Here is an 18534-nt window from a genome sequence, read left to right as displayed (position 1 = left end):
ACGAAGAACCCAGAACCCACTTGACACCTCCATTTTATGATAAGGAATCAACTGTTCGATGTTTCTTCCATATACTTCATACTTCAGATATTTTATTAATGAAACAAAGCAAAACTACAATTTCCTTGTTTTCCTTTTCAGTTACAGATAATAGTTTAATAGTTAGTGGTCCTGTTTATGCTATACTTTTTGGTCAGCTCCTTCTTTGGTTTGCCTTATGGACAAGATATTGTTTCAAAGCCCCAAACCCATTGTTTTAATTGTTTTTTAGAGTCTCCCATTGCCTAAAATAAATTTTCTTTCTGGTAATCACATGATGGTTATATCTCACAACTGTCTGGTGTGTTTCCTGTTTTGGGTTCTCTTATTAAACCGAAGAAAAGTTCTCAGAAGCTGGTGGTGGATGGGAAGAGTCTGAACTGGCAGCTTTACTACAATATTTCTCTGATAAAGGCATAGGAAAAGAAGAAAACTGCATTAAGCATAATAACAAAACTGAAGGGCTTCAGAGGAGTCTAACTGCACCAAAAAAAGTACCATCTCCATCCAAGGATATTTTGGCCCTTCTCCGTGGTATTGTAAGTTGAAGTTCATCCCCTTCTTCTAATTTTGCAATGCCTGGCAAAAGATTTGGAATATTTTTAAGTTAATATTTCAAATACATTCTTTTCATAAACCATATTCAAAAAGTCATTACACATCATTTAAAAAATATAAACATCTTACTTGTGCCAAGTGCTTTTTCATCTTCTAGGCACAATCTTAGAAACTGTGCCTGTCAGCTACCCAAAACTGACACTTAACATCCTCTGTAGATCTAGACCTGCTTTCCACTCTGCAGTCAGCATACCAAAGTTCACTTATGCAGCCACTGCAAAAATTCATAATAGTGGTGTACCCAGATCCCTCACTTTATGGTTACGTGACAGTCAAGGTCAGCATTGGGTGTTGCTGGTCCTAGACCACTCTGTTCCCACACTTCTGGAGGAGGTCTTATGAGCTTTACCAACCAAATGAAGTTATCAGACATCAGCTGATTGATGCAACTGCAGAGCACAAAAGTTCGCTTCCAGCCAGCTGCACATCAGCTGATGCGATAACTGAAAGCACCTCACCTTCAAGTTGCAGTGACTGAGCTGAGAGCACATCTAACATCTGCTGCGACACATGATTAGCAGCATGAGATATTGCAGTGGGATTTGTTTTTTCCAGCTGAAAGCAGAAGGGTGGGAATTTGGGAAGCAGGAACTGTGAAGTGGCAGGATGGAGCAGATATAGTTGAGAAGTAATACAAGGGTATGATGACAGATGCAATTGAAGATGGTTATGGTTCCAGAATGTGTGGGTAGAGGGATAGGAAATTAAAGAAAATGACTGGACAGCCTCAACTGCCAGGAGGAAGTAGCTAATTTATGTTTATTTGTAAAAAAAAAGCTTCCTTCCCGATCCCATTTGTTTAATGCCACTACTTGCCAACAGTCAACTCACCCATTCAATGTCACCCATTGTTTAATAAAGCATTGAAAGAAAAGATTTTTATTTTCCAGCAAGATCTGTGTAAATTGAAAGAGAAAACCCTCAAATCCACCATTAAGGGAGAAAGACAGATGAATAGGAGCAACCAAACAAGGTTTAATAGGCTTTGACAATAATTCCTAAATGCTACTGCAGGAATATACGTATATAGTGAGCACCGAGCTTACTGGACTTGCATTAAATATTTTAATTGGTGTTTCTTGTGGTGTTTCTAATTTGTGCAGTCAGAAAGAGCTCCTTATGGGAATTAACTATTTTTCACCTAACCAAAGAGTAAAACAGCAGCAGCCATTGTAAGGAGAACTAAGCTGATTGGAAATATCTTTTGAAATCCTGGAGTAAGGTAGACAAAAATTGGGTGGCTAAAAGTAATATATGATGTTTTAAGGTAGAACATCACTCCTAAATATTTTATTGATATAACTAAATGTGGGACTCAACACCTAAGTTAAACTTTTCTTCATTAAGGATAGTATGTACTTTTAGATACTTTAGTTAGATGCCTGAAGTAGACAACACTAAAGTATCTAACTACGTTATACAGTTAATGGAGAGAGGGGAATTGTTCAGATCACTTAAGTTAGATGCATACCCTCCAACTGCCAATACTTTATATAAAAAGTATTTTTGAAAATAATCTGTAATTTTACAATTAATCAGATCTACAAATGCAGTCCATTTTCTTTACAACTACCACAACATTTAATCACCCAACACTGCAGATTCTATCTGATACAGTTTATTTGCAAACATAGAAAAGGAAAACTTAGATGTTTACCAGCAGTATAGCAAGAATTATTTGGATAAGACTGTGGCATATTTTGGATGCAACGAAACAATGTCACCAAGCTGAGATCATCACCGAACACATGGGCCTTCTTCCTCTGTATAAGGTGTCCCATAGCAAATGTTGTATCCGTATATAAAACCTACAAAATGAAAAGATGCAGACTTCAAACATACTGTATGGAGACATAAAAAAATCTTTTAAAAAGTCAAGATGCTGAGGGGAATTGAACTTTCTCACCTGGCCATAAATGAAAAAATATCCTGTTTCTTTGATCACTATTTTATTTCCTTGTTCTTCCAGAGCTGTTCCACGTTTAAAGCTCAGAAGCCAAGGGACAATGCTTGAATCATCTAAAAGAAACAGTAATTTTTGGGTAATCAAAAAGAAAAGTCACTTTCTTCATTTTCATCTGCCAAAAATTAACAAAGCTGACTTCTAGTCAAGGCTTCCAGTCCCACTAACTGGATTTCCCCACTGAAAAGAGGATATTTGCAAGAGCTATCCAGATGGAGGGACTTTTTAATTATTTTTAATTAGGTGACATAACTCAGTCACTGCTTTGAAGTTAGACAAGATAGATGGAAGAGTTAATACATGGAATAGTTAGCTATGAATCATGGAACATATTCTTACCTTTCTGTTGAATATCACTTTTGCTGTCAGCGATCAGTTGCAAGCAGGCCTGCAGCACTGTGAAGTGAAAGTATTTTGAAATCAAATAAATAGAAACCAGTAGTAGAATAGAATGAGCTTTTGAAACAACTTTAAAAAAAAAAAAAAGCATTAAAAAAATTTCTCATGGTCTCACCACTTATTTGAAAACATAACCTGTTGATTTTAATGCAGATCTTACTCAAATGTACAAAAACAAAATTCATACCACAACATGTATTAGATAACCTTCAGAGACCATGCAGCTAAGTAGGAGTCTTCAGGTAATAGCACAAGTAATACTTGCTTGTTTTAATCTCTGGTCCTAATATAATTGAAATATGAAACAATAACTCAAATGAGCTAGGATCATTGCCTTGTGCAAGCAAAAGCTAAAAAAAAAAACAAACCAACAAACCCACAACCCAACCCTGACAACTATGACACATATCAGATTTACAAATGATGTTTAGTATACGCTTTAAAGAAATTAGTTTCCAGTCATAGTTGCTGTAAAATATTAGTCATATATACTGGTTACGTGATACTTGCAAAATAAATTCTCATGTCTGTGTACTTCCAGTATGTTTTCAGACACCGACACTCAGTCAACTTGTACTGAGGCTAAGAGGGAAGATACTGAGATGACTGTTAGCTAATTAATGCACACATAACAAATAGCTTAGTATCTGTCAAAACTAATGTGTTGCTCAAAACTATAGAAACCGGTGACACTAACGAGAAACTAGGAGTTTTATCAAAGAAAAATATGGCAGTATGTTAAAACATAGGCTCCAAGTGAAACAAAGACCTTGTGAAAAAAAATCTGCTAAAAGGATAAAAATAATAAAAGGATAGTTGCATTTGCTTAGATCAGATTTTAATAAAAAACATCTGGTTCTAGTGCTACTTTGAAGGGTGAAAAACAGAGTAGGAACACTTACTGCACTTGATAGAGATCAAATGCATTTATCAAGAGTCAAGAGCTATGGACTGCTGAATCCCTCTTTTTGTCTACCTCCCTTTGGGTAAGAAGGCTGTGGGTCAGATTTGGCCACTCTTACTATAATGGGCAGTGCCCTAACTCGATGTTGTTTCTACATGTACCAGCAGCATTCACATGTGCAAGCAAGTGCTCAGCAGCACAAACCTCTCACTGCACAGCAGGTGGTGAGAGAATTTGACTAGAAAGCAGTCTAAGTCTCCTTTCCACAGGGGCCTGCCTGAAATTACCAGAAGGGGGCTGGATGCTCAGCAACACTCAGTGGTACCAGCTGGCATCTGGGAATGCTTCAATGTCACAATAATCACACAACCTGTGAGCCTTCTTACAGTAAGAGGAACCCTATCCTGCAAGCTCCCATCATCTACACTAGAACATTTCCTTAAGTTCTACCACTTCTCATAAAAAAAATGTGCCAAAATCTATAGATTTTCAAATCAAGAATTTAAAGGCATCTGAATTCCCTGCCTTCTGATAAGGAATAGAAAAACCAAGCCAACACAAAATCAAAAAAGGTATTATACTTCAGACATTTTTCTATCACACTTGTGAGCAACAGATTTTTCTGAAAAAGAAACTACCAAATAAAATAAAAATGTGGATTTCTGGAATCATACAACAAAGCTCATCGGGTGATTTATTTCACAAGGTACTAATGCACTCTTTTTTTGGAGTGAAGTGTCTTCCTACTGAATGGAATTTGCTGATTCCTGGGTATTTCAGTAAGCTAAATAAAAGTTTTGATTCCTGCTTTTAAAAGAACTTATTAATGTGGCCGCTGGATTTTCCACTAACCAAACAAGAGAGGATTGGTTGTGATTCACACTAACCAGCTGCTATCCAGCGGGGTACAAATGAGTAGTGTCTACAGACAGTGAAAGTTATGGCTACTTTAGCAACTCTTGTTAAACCTGCTCTTCAAACTCGATTGGCATTATTGAAACTACCCTCATTTACAGACTGCAAGTCTGGATTCATGTTTCAGTTGTTTGCAGCATTGAAATACTAGTCATCATTGCTGCAAACAGCTACACAGTAATTAAAATCAGCAAGTTCGTACCATCGAAGATGTTTTCTATATTTTTAAAACACATATCAACTCTGCTTTATTCTACAGATAGCAAATCTACGCATATCCTCTAAAAAAAAAAAAATCTCACTAGCTGTTTTTTTTAGTGTATGCAGATAGAAATAAGGTCCTATGGAATATAGTAAGCTAGTTTTTCATGGAAAAATATGGACACAACAGTGTCATTCATGCCAATAAAGAGAACAGAAATTGGCACAGTGTCCATTTTATCTAAAGATACAAAGGCCAAATAATATCTAAAGAAGAGTTTGACAAATTGTACAACATGCTTCAAAACTATATTCAGAAGTCAAGACAGACACATAACTATTTCCAGTACATACAAGTACTTCATTTTTACCTCAGTGAAACTACATACGTGCTTAAAATTAAGTAATTATTTGAAACAAATTAAAAGTAAACAACACTACTATTAAGGAGAAAATACGCATATACAGAGTATATTTTCTGGATAATTAACATGGATTTCCAGTAAAAAGTTAACATTGAAATGTTAGCAATTCTACTCCAAGAAGAACCCATATCTTACCTGAAGTACAGTATCAAGAATATATGCATTACAAAATATGGGTTGAATAGTTACTATCAGTACTGAGCAGAATAAATCAAAAGCTCAACCTGAATGCCCTTCAGTGCAGTGTAAATCAAACCTGAGCATCAGTTTTGTAGTCTAAAGAATTTGTTAATAATTAATAACGCAAGCAGAAGGCAAGGTTCATAAAATATATTCTTAAAATGCGTAAAAATATCAAGACTGTCACCATAAGGTCTAGCTGTACAAAACTGTGTCAAGAATGATGAAATATGCCCCATCCTCTTTTGACTTTACAGCTTTGCTTTGACGAGCACTTTTTCTTTTCTTGATTTTAACCGCTCTGCAGGCTGTGAGTGGGAAGAAGAACATTTCAGAATCTATCTTCTTCCATGAACAGAACAGCCAATTCTGAAGAAGTCAGTGACTCCAGATGCCTTTATAAACCACAGACAGCACATGAAGGGATGTGTTCTCTATGTGTTGAGCAATGAAACCACCAGTTTAAAAAAAAAAAAAGGAAAAGTTAGCCTTTGCAGCAGGGTAAGAATGCAGCCTTCAGCACATCTGCATGGTATCCGTAAAATCAGATTCATCCTCCCATGCAAGTTTTTGTATTACTGAACTTGCATAATCATTTCAATACTTTGCAATCTAACTTCACAATCCAAACAAACAAAATTTCAAGTTTATTATCTGTGAACTCATGCATAAATTTTTAAGTTTTGCTACCTGAGGCCCATGTTACCTGTCTCAATTTTTGCCAAAATTAAAACAGGCAAAACCTCTGAACTTTAAAATAAAAAAAAAAAAAAGACCTACATGTTTAGGTTCTTTCTTTGGTCTATAACTGTTCTCTGTAGACTTCTGAAAAGATACTTAAACACTAGATAATTCGATGTATAAATGATGTGCATGTTCTTGAACGATTTGCAATTGTTCTTCCCTTAACTTCTTCCTTACCACAAGAGATCTTTTATTTTTTGCTTGGGCATTTTTATAAACTGTTTAATTTGGTGCTTTTTAATAAAAAGTCTTTATATGGCATTAATCATGGATTAAGCCAATCTCTGCACTCAAATGGTTTGGTCATAGCTAAAGGTATGACTCAGATCTAACAAATACCTGCAAAATACTAGTAGCATTATTTTGACCTTAACAGAATTACAAGTAACGTTACAATTAGAATAATAAAATAATTTAATAACAAGAATAGTTTTTGTAGCTTCTGTTATACAGTATAAAGCAGAATATTGTTCTTAAAAATCAGAGCCTATTTTGTGTATTTTTGATTGCACAGTTTTCTGCATAATACACAGCACCAATTCATTCATTCAGTAAATGGAATTATCCGTGTAAAATTGCACGCATTTTATCAAGTAATTTTCTATCCTTTGACACAGAAGGGTAAGACTGTTGTGAGTAGAAACAAAAAAGAATAACATATCTTTTCAAGAAGTAGGCCTTTTTTAAAGTAAGAGAACTCATATTTCCCCTCTTCAAACAATAAAATAAGAGGTATTTTGAATATTTGGTGAGGGAATTTTATGTGTTGTTTAGACTAGCAACAAATAGTTAGGTTTCTTGATTTTATGATCACTAAAATCAAATTCTATTTGTGAAAAGTCTTGCTATCTCTCTGTCACAGTGACCTAAACCAATAACCTACAGAGTCAAAACACTTCTAACCAATGAATGTACCAATCTGCCAAAGCAAATGTCACCTGATTGGAGTTTAGAGAAGACTTGATGCTCACCTCACTAGTTGGCCACAGGGATCAGAATCCCACAATAATTATCAGAACGAGGCACAAAGAGAGCATGTAAATGTAACCTGATATTCATACACTGAACTGGCTTACATTAATTGAACTGGCTTAGGTAATTGAACCTATATCTTGTTTCTGGACTAAAGTGCACATACAGCTTAGAGACAAACACGCAGACAAGGAAATCAGTAATTGTGAACAGGGTACAAAATTCAGAAGAGGATTTTGCTGTGCAGCAGTTTTCGTCTACAGGCAAAATCTATTTAAAAAAAAAGACAGGGCTGATTACATCTATTCTTATGTGTCTTGATATGACATTTGCCAGAAGTGGTTAGATCGTATATCTGCCTGCATATCAATAATGTGTACCTTTCAAAATCACTCATTAACTCCTACTCATTGCATCAAGAACTCTGGTTCTGACAGCTTTATTTGGAATTGATGTTTGTAACCCATCTCTTCAACTTACTTGAGCTGGAAATTTTCTCAAGACACAAAATGTGCAGCAACTGGTGACTAATAATTGTGTGCATGAACACAGTCAAATATATAGCCTATAAATATATGAAAGAACAACATTGTGTTAGATCCAATTTCATTCACTTCACGTTTTAATTAAAATTATTATTTGTGGCCTCTTTGATGTGCACAACATCAAACAAATAAAAAAAAATAAAATATGGGAACTCCATGTGTTCAAGAAGCGCTCTGCTGGACTTAAAAAGAATCATGAGGCATCTATTTCCGGAATTCAATAATTAAAATTTAAAAGACCCTAACAGAATCAAACCACAACTTTACTTATAATTAAAATAATGGTTCTGTATTTTACTTCTGCTCTCTGTTGAAGCACAAGAGAAGCAATTGTGTATCAATGACACTTTCAAGTATTCACTTTCTAAGGAATCGTCTGTGTTAAAGTGAAATTATGGGTCAACGATTAATTATCAGGCCAAACTCTACTTTGAGAGCTTGTTGAAGCAAACAGAAATAGGACAAGAACAAAGTGCCTCACTCAACATCCTAACTTATCTTCCACTGTACCAAAATGAGTGCAGCACATCTGCAGGACTATTTGGAGGCTGCCAGGATTCTGGTACTGAGAAATGCATGCGAGAAGATCAAAATGCAGGGCCAGTAATTCTGCATACATGACCAAGTAACAGACAGGATTCAGCACCATGAACACCACCATGCTCTCCTATTTCACTCACTCTGATGAAACAAAATTTAACATTGACTAGTAGGTTCATGGTCATCGGTGGAATCTGATCTGAGAAAACGTAACATCTTACTGAACTCTGACAAACTTAACCTGCTGTAATTAGAGCAAGCAGAAAGTTAACACTAACACATGACCTTTCATATCAATACATGACTTTTAACTTACTTTTTTCCTTTTTATATACAAAAATATGATTGGCATGTTAGAAAACAGTTCTGTAGTAGTATGTAGCTTTTCCTCTTTTAAATAAATGTCCACATTCTGTGCTTTCTGTCACCCAATCTGAACAATTTTTAAGCCAGCTGTGTTGTTTGTTTGTTTTTGGGGGTTTTGTTTGTTTGTTTGGGTTTGGTTGGGGTTTTTTTTTTAGGAAAAAATAAAAACCAGAAAAAACCCTTTACAGAAATAAGTAGCTTATATAGAATTTTATGTGAATAAAGGTAAATAGGAATAATTAACGGTGGCTACTTCATGAGAAGAATTTTAAGCCTGCCAGAAGCACAGCTAAGGAGCCCATAACCCTCTCCCCCATACACCCTCAAACAGGAATAAGAATAAAGATGAAAGCTGCTGTGAAAGAAACTGGATAATTTGCAGAGTACTGATACTATAACATTAATTTTAAAAAAGACATGCCTCCTTATTTTTGATGATGCTTGTGCTTTAGATCACTATTTTTTATTTGGGAGTTGCTGGAGTGGGGAGAGCAGGGAACCTTCCCATGATAAAAAGCAAGAAATACAATTTAAGCAATCTTGTCCTCAGTCCTGTTTGTGAAATCACTCTTAGCAAGACCCTGAGCCAAAGACTACTTATAGAATAGAATAAAACCCATTTAAACCGATGCATTTTGGGTAATGTCTTAAATGAATATTGTCTTTTGAGAATATTGGAGGTAAGTAGAGTGATTATACACTAGAACTTAAATTTCATTTAGCTTGCTGAAGATTAAGCAAAATACATTTCACATTGATTAGTCCCTCAAAAACATATTTTAAGCAAAGTTTGGTTTAGTCTTTACCTATAAATGAGTCCATTTCAACTTCATCTATTAATAATTTAACAGCTTTTATCCGTTAAAACAATCTGAAACTATCTGTAAAAGTTCTGAACTGATTTAGCAATACAAGAACATTTTTGATTACTCAGTGCAATTAGAATATGCATGCAAACTGTTTTAATGAAATTCTGTATTTCATCCTATCAGGCCTCATTGTGTTGGGAAAGGAAAAAAAAAATTAAAAAAAAAATGTAGGCATTTTATCTCCAAAGAAAAATATATTTCATTAATATTCCAACAGAATTAAGACCAACAGAGGTCTTCTATGAAGCACAGTCTTCAATGTTCTCTGCAGCACCTTTTAGAAAGGCCATGACAGAAAAAATCTTACTGGATAGGCATGCCTTTATTAACTTTCTAATTACATTAATAGATTGATTTAATGCAGAAATTATGCTAAACTTCTGATTTTCTTGTAGTCTGCCTTTTTTTGACAGGTGCAAGTCAGCCTTTCTCTTTGAAAGCTCCTACTTCCCTAAATTAAGGATATTTCTTGTTACTTCTCTCTTTCAAGATGAGCGTGTTTTCCCAGAAAAATGACTTGGCATTTTTAATAATAGCCTTCCCTCCTTATTATTGATCAGAGAGAAACAAGTTAGGCATTACCCTGAGTTAAGACTGATGGACTTAGAACTGAGCAATTTACAACCTGAACGATTTGAAGTAGCTTTACTCAACTTTACCACATCATCAAGAAATACCTCCATTACAAAAAGCAGGTTTAGGATTTAATATTCAAAGTTCAACCTGCAGATAGTATGAATATCTGATACCTTAAATAGTTATGTCCCTGCTCATTGCAGGGAACTTGGACTAAATGGCCTTCAAAGGTCCCTTCTAACCCAAACCATTCTGTGATTCTGTATGGAGACCATTAAGAGAATATGCCTACAGTTAACACCATTCATTCAGCAGTAACTGTAGAGACTGTAATGGGTTCTGGGAGCACAGATGGGCTGACAGGAGAAGACACAAGTCAAGCACTGCTGCTTTTCTCAAGACAGAATCAAACTGCTTCATCCCATCCCACTCCACTGGATGCTATTTACCTGTTTCTTCTGTGTGGACAACAGACCTTCTCCACCTGTTTCTGCTCCCAGTCCAGATTTCCTTTTGGAAGCTTTCAGCTGGTCCAGGACCAGGAAGCCTCATCTCCTAATGGGGAGAAGAGACAGGCAGTGAAAGCAGCCTCACATTTGCCCACCCCCTGCAAGCTGAAAACCACCCCTCCAGCTTACCTGCCTGGTGCCAGCTGCAGACACTTGCAGGAAGGAAGAAACAGGGGTACTCGTTTTATTTTCATCAGGGGACATGGGTGGCAAGTCTAGCGGAGACCTTGCCTCGACCCTGTAGATCAGCTCACTGCGCAGAGCTTCTAGTTCTGTTTTCAGGGTGACAACATGGTAAAGAGACACTGCTGCAAGGCAAGAGGACAGGAGCATTGCAAACCACAGGAATGTGACAGAAAAAAGTACTGTAGTGCCTGAAGCAGTGCCAGGGAGGGCAGAGGAGGCGGTATCCTTCTGTTGGGTGACATGCACACAGTCCATGGATTTCATCGCTGCTCTTTCTCTCACTAAAGCCAGAGGGAGAGTTCAGCTGTCCCCTTCCGAGGTGCATTCCATGTTACCAGTTGCTCTCTGCAACTAAGGGCATCCTGAATAAGTGAACAAAACGCCCAGATCATTTCCTGTCATATGAAGCCGTTGATACAACGATTAAACTTAATGTACAGAGTGAACATCTAAGATTCAGTCTCTGTTTAGTTCTCTTCTTTCTGTGCTGCATTTTGGAAGCGAATGCTTTCTCATGAGTTGCTTGTTCAAGCTACCTTCCTCCTTTCACTTTCAACTATTTATGTGGCAGCTTGATATTACCATTTCCCATTATCTTTAAATTTAGGCACAGCCAGTACCACTGGTGATACCTAGAAGTGCAGAAGCAATGTAAAGTTTCCTGGCGGCATATCATCCAGTGTACTTAAGACACACATCTGACAACGTGTGTGCCTCTGTGTGTGTGTAAGATGTTCATAGTTTATATCATATATATTTTAATATATATTCATATCTAAAGTGCCTGTGTGCCTACAGAGGGGACAACCTATTAAAACTAAAATACTTGTGGTTTCCTAAGCACACAGTGAAAAATATTCACAGGTATGAGTAACAAATTACTGGTCTCTCAGCTGTGTAAAGCTGCAGATTCTGCAGCTCAGTTCATCATGTTAACCTGAAAAGGGATGATTTTTTATTAAACTTATCTAATATATATAGTTTCTCTACAGGATTTGAGGACCTAGGTTAATGCAGATGGGGACACAGAGAAGTGGGGAGAGGAAACTTGGGGAAGGGGGGCTCAAAGGGGTGAAAACTAGAGGATGAGAAAGAATAGGAGAGGGGGAAATAAGAAGAGGGGCAGAGGGGTATTGAAGGAAAACAACATTTAGAGAATAAAAAAAAATCCAAACAAAATAAAAAACCAGAATCCAAACAACCTTTACACATGCATGCTTTAATTTTTCAGGTGAATCCTAAGTGTGACTTAAGCTCATCTTCTTAATATATTCCTAGTTCCTTCATCTTAAACCTCTGCATTAGGAATGCTTTGCTTTTCTGCAGCAGCAAGGCTACCTAAAGATCCTAAACACGCTCATATGCTTTTTGCATTGTCTTCTCACAGAAAATGAAAGTTTTACTCCTTTTTAAAAAAAGTTTCAGTGGTCTGGGATGAAAAAAGATCTAAAGCATCACAATTAGGGCTAAAATGAACAGACCAGCCCCCTCCCCCCACTGGAATCAAGATGTTTTGCACCATGTAAGTAAACTTTATGTTTGCAAGAGAGAATTTTACAGGTCAGTCTGAATGCTGTGTAATGAATCCTGATGGCAACACCGATCAGAGTAGTTCATATCAAGCTGATTTTGTTGGGAAGACGGAGCAACCACAGGCCAACAACTTTCATAGCCTTTCCAACTTCTATTTCTTAAGACTATGAGAAATTGAGAGTTATTATAAAAGCTTTATCATCTTTCACTATGATACAAACTACTCGTTTCCTTACTTTGACGCTTCTAGCAACTGCCCAATATCCTGCACAGACAAGTGACTTCTTGCCTAAATGTAGAGGAAAAAAAAAATACACTGCATATCTTAAGATGCCCCTAGAAGGCACATACATAACTGTGAGAAATGATGCAGAAATCAGTGCAGATTACCATACTGCTTCTTCACCTATTTTCAAGGCTAATTTAAGGTGTAAATGGGGTTGCACTTTGAAGGAAATTTAAAATTAACTTAGGTAACGGTTTTTTTGGAACAGAATGAGCAATTATTAGAACTAAGCAGACATGACCTGGAGACATGCCATCACTAGACATTAGGACATTACCAGCCCAGTACTGACTGCATTCCAAAAATAAAATAATATGACATTTGGAAAAAAAGTGCTATTTAAGAAAATGAAGCCAAGTGAGAAAATGAAAGTTGTAACTAGCCATCCAGGAATACTGAGAAACAATTGGCTCATGAAGTCTTTGTGGTCATTAACATATAATAACAGACAGGTATATAATTAGCATCGCTTTAGTCACTTCTGAAGAAAACAGGCTCTTCCCATCTGCTACACCTTCTTTAAATGGGGTTATTATTTGGGCTGACAAAACACTTGTGGTGACACAGAGGACTTCTGTAAGATGCCTGGTTTTATCTTATCATTCTTGCCCTGGTTTTGCTGGGATAGAGTTTTCCTCCTAGTAACTGGTACAGTGCTACTTTAGTCTGAGAATAAACGCTGGTAACATGCTGATAAAAAAAACACCAAAAAAACCCCATACAATTCTGATAAATGAGAATTTCAAAGGGAGATGAGAAAAATCAGAACAGCCCACACATGGCAAATTGTTAAATCCAACAGGTATTTCTAGTTGAATATCAAAAGGGGATCACTCTGTTTGCAACTTTGTTTTGTTGTATAGTTTCCTAAGTAGTTAAATTAGTTGAAAGAAAATACAATTTCAGTCAATTTTTGTGATGACAAAAACCATAATGAAACAATAACCAGTAACAGTGAGAGATCAATCATGAAAAAACACATGAATTGCCCAGAAATATACATAGTTGAATAACTTTCATTTTAACACATTCAAATGAAGCTTCAGTAAATTGCAGGCTATTAATTGCATTAAAATAAAAACTCAGAAAAATGACTTGAACTAATTAAAAACAAAACAAAAAAAACCTTCTGCAAAGCCTAGAGCCAGTGCCTCGATGCTTGCCACTACGTCTTTTCACAACATGCTGCCCATATGATTCCTCTTGTCAGCAAAGCTGCAAAGTAGTCCTTAACCTGCTTAAAGCAAAATCAGTAAGAGTAACACACAAGCAGGTATTTTTTTTTTTTGCATTTTAAACTAATGTATGACTCAAGAGGACTAGACAGTGCTCAGATTAGCCTCCTGTTAGCAGGCATGGGAAAATGTTGACTCCAAATGAACACAAGCTCTCAGTGTAACATTCTTGTTGAAAACGAAGTGTAACATTTGGATATATACACTGGAGCAGAATATAAAGTAAAAATAAGGGGTAGCAGTAATTGTGCTTTTGTATCGTCAAAACTGTTTACATATAGTTATGACTGTTTGAACCAAACGGTGAAAAGGGTTCAGAATAAAAAATCCAGAATGAATATAAGAGGCCTAAAGAACTTATCACAAACAAGGTATTCAGATTGTAGTTAGCAGTCTCCTTCTACTGGCCAGCTTCCCTGAAAACTCTTTTGCAAAAGTTTGTACCATGTTAACTGGTTTTGGCTCAAGATGCACATGCTGTGCTACACATGCATGCATGCAGTAAAACCTTAGGGCGACCTTGAGCCCAGTTGAAAGCAGTGTTTTCCAAACTATTTCTAGAAAAGAAAATGCTACTGCATGAAACTGCAGTAAACACCTAGTCCTGGTATCTAACTCTGGAAGCAAATACGTATAAACCCTAAAGTTTAATAAATACCTAAAGGTGTTCTGAAAATGTGGTCCCATTTTGTATGAACAGCACAGTTGATGTATGCACACACAGTGAATCCAACCATTTAGCAGCTCCTTAACACAAAGTATAACTTATGTTGAACATTCAAGGTGACTGGCTAAGAGACCTCTTTAGTTTAGCCAAGAAAAACTATTAAGACATGCTTTGGCTAGTCTAAGAATGTTACTTAATCATATTTATTTCCATTACCACGAAGACTCTTAATGGTAAGAGTGTTTTGCTAGGGGAAATGGATTCCTGAACAAAATCAAGGCTGGCTAACCTTCCAGGATGTTAGAGCAGAAACAAATCCTGTAATTTTTGAAAGCAAGTAATTGTTTTAATTTCTGTTTGCAGAGTATCAGATTACATGACCACGATGGGCCCTGGTAACTTGTAAATTTATAAGACAGCATCTCTACATCTGTGGGGAACCAAGGCAGAGATAGTAAGCAATCACACAGGAAATTTGTGGTTGAACCAGAAACTGAACTCTTGATTTCCTGAAATCCAGTACTGTCTTTAAACCACAAAAGCATCCTCTTTGAGGGGGAGGAAAATTCCATAATGAAGTTTAATGTACAAAAGAGAAGCAGATGATTCAAATATGAAGGCTTGTGTAAAAACCCAAAGTGTAAAGTTTACTTAAGAACAAATGTTCTGTTTTCAAAAGGGAGGTTGTGCAGATGCTACAACCCAGAGATCCACGCAAATAGCCATACTGAAAGTACGCCTCCAGTGGCAAAGGTCCAACTTCACATACTTCTGAAGTAGCCACAAAATCGAACTGGTCCCTGTGGTTATTAGAGACACAAAAAGGCCACAGTAACTTGCCTTAGCACACGAGACAGTGCAGAACAGATAGAGAATCAAAGAATAAATGAAGGCTCCATTTTAAACACACTGAATTTCAAGTCCTTTCTGAAGATGGACAACATGGATGGATGATTACCCTGTATGACAATTTTCTGCTATTACATACATCTGTATTAGAAGTATTCATAGATGTCCCTCTGAAACAGTACACACTCCCCTCAAGGACACTTAATTAGATCTTTCAGCCATTAACTGCAATTTACAAAGTAGCAAAACCAGGTAAGTTCCTGCCTTCCACACGGATCCAAAAATCATTCGATTTGTGGATACTGTGTTCCTGTGGTTGTATATCTTACCATAACCTTAAATTTAAAGCTGTCGAATACTTTGCAAGTAAAGGATGTGTTATACAAACAGTTAAAGCCTTATTTGATACATTACCTTATTAAAAGGAAGAAAAAACAATCCTTCAGATTTTTCTGAAGCAAAAAAAGTATTCTTTTCTCTTTGCCTCCCAATTTCAAAATTGCCTAGGATAACAAAAGTGTCTCTGCACACTGTAGATACACCATGCTTGATTTACTCCTTGCCTAAGACTTTATTTCTCTAGACATCCAGGCAACTTTGGACCAAAATTGGCATGTATACTATGCAAAGTAAACATGCAGCTGACTTGCAGTCATCATTACTTTTTATATGGTTATTACAGTGCTTTCAAAGAGAATAGAAAATGGCAGAGGAAGGAAAAGCAATTATTATAGGTGTCACTTAAAGTATGCAGCAGGAATATAAAAATACAGAGAATATAAAAGAAATACAATTTCAGAAACAAAAATACAAAAAACCACAAGATTTATGTACTACAGCAGTTCAATGCCAGCCTCCTCCCTTTGCCCCCTCTTCCCTCCCCCCACCATGATGTTACGCTAGAAGCCATTCCTTCTTACTGCACAGAGGAAAAGGAGCTCTGTCATACAGCTGTAGCTCACTTCTAGTAACAGTCCAGCTACACGGAGTATTCCGCTTTTCCACCTCTTCCACACTATGCAACTTGACAGATTTTGCACAGATGGGCTAAAAGTGTATTTGTATGGTAGCAAAATAAACAAGGAGACATGGCCCTTCGTGGGAGTGGCTACTCTGCTGTTGCTACAGTCTATGGACCACAGAGGGCACAGCACAGGGATCCAAGTCTTTTCAAATCATAGCATTATTTCTTCATAGCTGTATCTAATTGCTACACTATTAGAAGGGAACAGCCTCTGCCTGATTTTTCCCTTTGAACTTTTATAAATAATTAGCATAACACAAAACAGCTGTAGAACTTCCTTTCTTTCTGTCTTCAAGCAGCAAATCTGTTGCTTAGTTGCTCATCAAAACTAGCAGCAACAGCTCTCTGATGACACTTGACATCAGCAACCTTGCAGTTTTGAGTTATTCAGCTCATTGCTTAAGATTATTAAAGATGTACTTTCAACAATTATGAGTGGAACTGTGTTCTGTAATGCATTAAAACCAGGTCTACTCTTAAGCTGTACTGCCTCTTCCAGAGAAAGTAAAATTTCTGCTTTCTCAAGGCATAGGAGAATTATTCTGCCCCCGCCCCAGCTGAAGCATAACAAATTAATCACATTAACATTTTCAAAACATTTCTAGAAAATATTCAGTGTCTCTTCCTTAACTACTTACAGAGACAGAACTAAGACCCTGAATAGGGTCCAACAAAGGATTTTAAGTTCAGAGCAAGTAATTACTGTTTAGCTAATGGTTCAGTATTTTCGCAAAACCTTATCTACCTATACTTGATATTTCTAAAAAGACAGTGAGTCCCCTGCTTTTGGTTTAAGTTTCATTTATATCATTTTAATGTAGATGCTTATATACCCTTATGAATCTACTATGTTTAAGCAGCACTCACTCAGAAATTCAAATACTGTATTTTGTCTACCGAAGGCCTGCACATATCTACTAACAAACTGCATACATCACAAGACATTACAGAACACAATTCCTCTGTAGCCCACAGTTCCTTCATAGCTCAGCTGCTTATCAATTTCCAAACAAGAAAAGGCACATACAAGACTTGTATTCTTCAGTATAGCACTGCACAAGTAAGTTTTTTAGTGACATAATTCACAAGACAGCAAACTGCTTTTCATTCAAGGGCAGTATTCACATGAGGTATCAAATCTGAGCTGCTCCTTTCATGGCTTCCTTTTCACAAATTAGAAATTGTTCTTTTTTTCTATTAAAATAATAGAGATGTTGAATAAAGTTATTAAAATGTACCACTCACCCCCTACCTCAGTTTCATAGGTACTGGGTTAAAATTGAACTGATAGTTCTATTTTAAAGTAATCCAGGAGAGGACACACATTTTACAGCTTTAGAAAAGCCAGCAGCAAATCGTTATTTTCTGTGTACTGCACATTAACCATGCAGGATGGGAGCAGAGGTGCCTTAAGCTTAGCTATGCATTTTTGTAAAGAAAGTAGAGTTGCTCCAGCTGAAGTAGCCCACTGCAGCTACATGACTTAACTATAAACCTGCTAGAGTATCATTACAGCATTTAAAACTGATACTTAAAGTATTACCAGCAATAGATGGCAAAACTAGTCAGAAACACTTAAAAATATTTCCTAATTGACATAATATTTAGGCTCTCAGTCCCCCAGATAACAGAGAAATTTTGAAAAGCAGATTGTGTTCAAAGGGATGGAGAATTACCACGTATCAGTCTTATTTATTAACACTTCCTGAAAGTGAGGATATGTGATAAAACTCAAAACAGGTATTTGCAATAAAGTTTTTCCCTGCTGTAACAACTTTCCACAAACACTGCACTGAACAATGCAGATGTCTTAATTCACATGCTTTGGTTTTATTAAGTAACTGAAAATGGTACTTTGAGGTTAATCAGTTACCACACATACAAAAATACCCCTGTACATGCACTGAAGACAGGCCACAAACTAGAACAAGGCATTAACAGCAGTTTCAATTTATCAATTTATTGCATATGTCAGTACATAAAAATAGA

General features: G+C 36.5%; 1 protein-coding gene across 2 annotated transcripts; it reads right to left on the bottom strand.

Annotated features, from left to right (window-relative positions):
• Positions 1-406: 406 nt before the first annotated feature.
• On the bottom strand, positions 407-17742 carry TNFSF13B (TNF superfamily member 13b). Of its 2 annotated transcripts, XM_062624735.1 has the most exons (7): positions 16442-17742; positions 10895-11313; positions 10706-10811; positions 2960-3016; positions 2564-2676; positions 2315-2465; positions 407-618 (listed from the first exon to the last, which is right to left on the bottom strand). In XM_062624735.1, the coding sequence occupies exons 2-7, from the start codon at positions 11213-11215 to the stop codon at positions 506-508; spliced, it is 861 nt and encodes a 286-aa protein (XP_062480719.1). In that variant the 5' UTR covers positions 11216-11313; positions 16442-17742; the 3' UTR covers positions 407-505. The 2 variants fall into 2 exon arrangements, with proteins under 2 accessions (XP_062480719.1, XP_062480718.1); XM_062624734.1 differs by lacking the exon at positions 16442-17742 and having other exon boundaries at positions 10895-11652.
• Positions 17743-18534: the final 792 nt, after the last annotated feature.

Source organism: Pezoporus occidentalis, unplaced genomic scaffold (genome assembly GCF_034315485.1).
Source record: "Pezoporus occidentalis ecotype Australia unplaced genomic scaffold, CSIRO_AGI_Poc_V1 ctg27, whole genome shotgun sequence".
NCBI classification, from domain to species: domain Eukaryota; kingdom Metazoa; phylum Chordata; class Aves; order Psittaciformes; family Psittacidae; genus Pezoporus; species Pezoporus occidentalis.
The sequence above is the reverse complement of the archived record's forward strand: the minus strand, read 5'-3'. Positions and strand labels throughout refer to the sequence as shown.

Bases quoted from the DNA above. Each gene is read 5' to 3' on its own strand.
- TNFSF13B (XM_062624735.1), bottom strand. From the start codon at position 11,215: ATGAAATCCATGGACTGTGTGCATGTCACCCAACAGAAGGATACCGCC. The intron at 3,017-10,705 runs GTAAATAGCATC...TTCACTTCACAG, and splicing joins TGTCCACACAGAAGAAACAG to TGCTGCAGGCCTGCTTGCAA. The intron at 2,677-2,959 runs GTAAGAATATGT...TGTTTCTTTTAG, and splicing joins AAGTGATATTCAACAGAAAG to ATGATTCAAGCATTGTCCCT.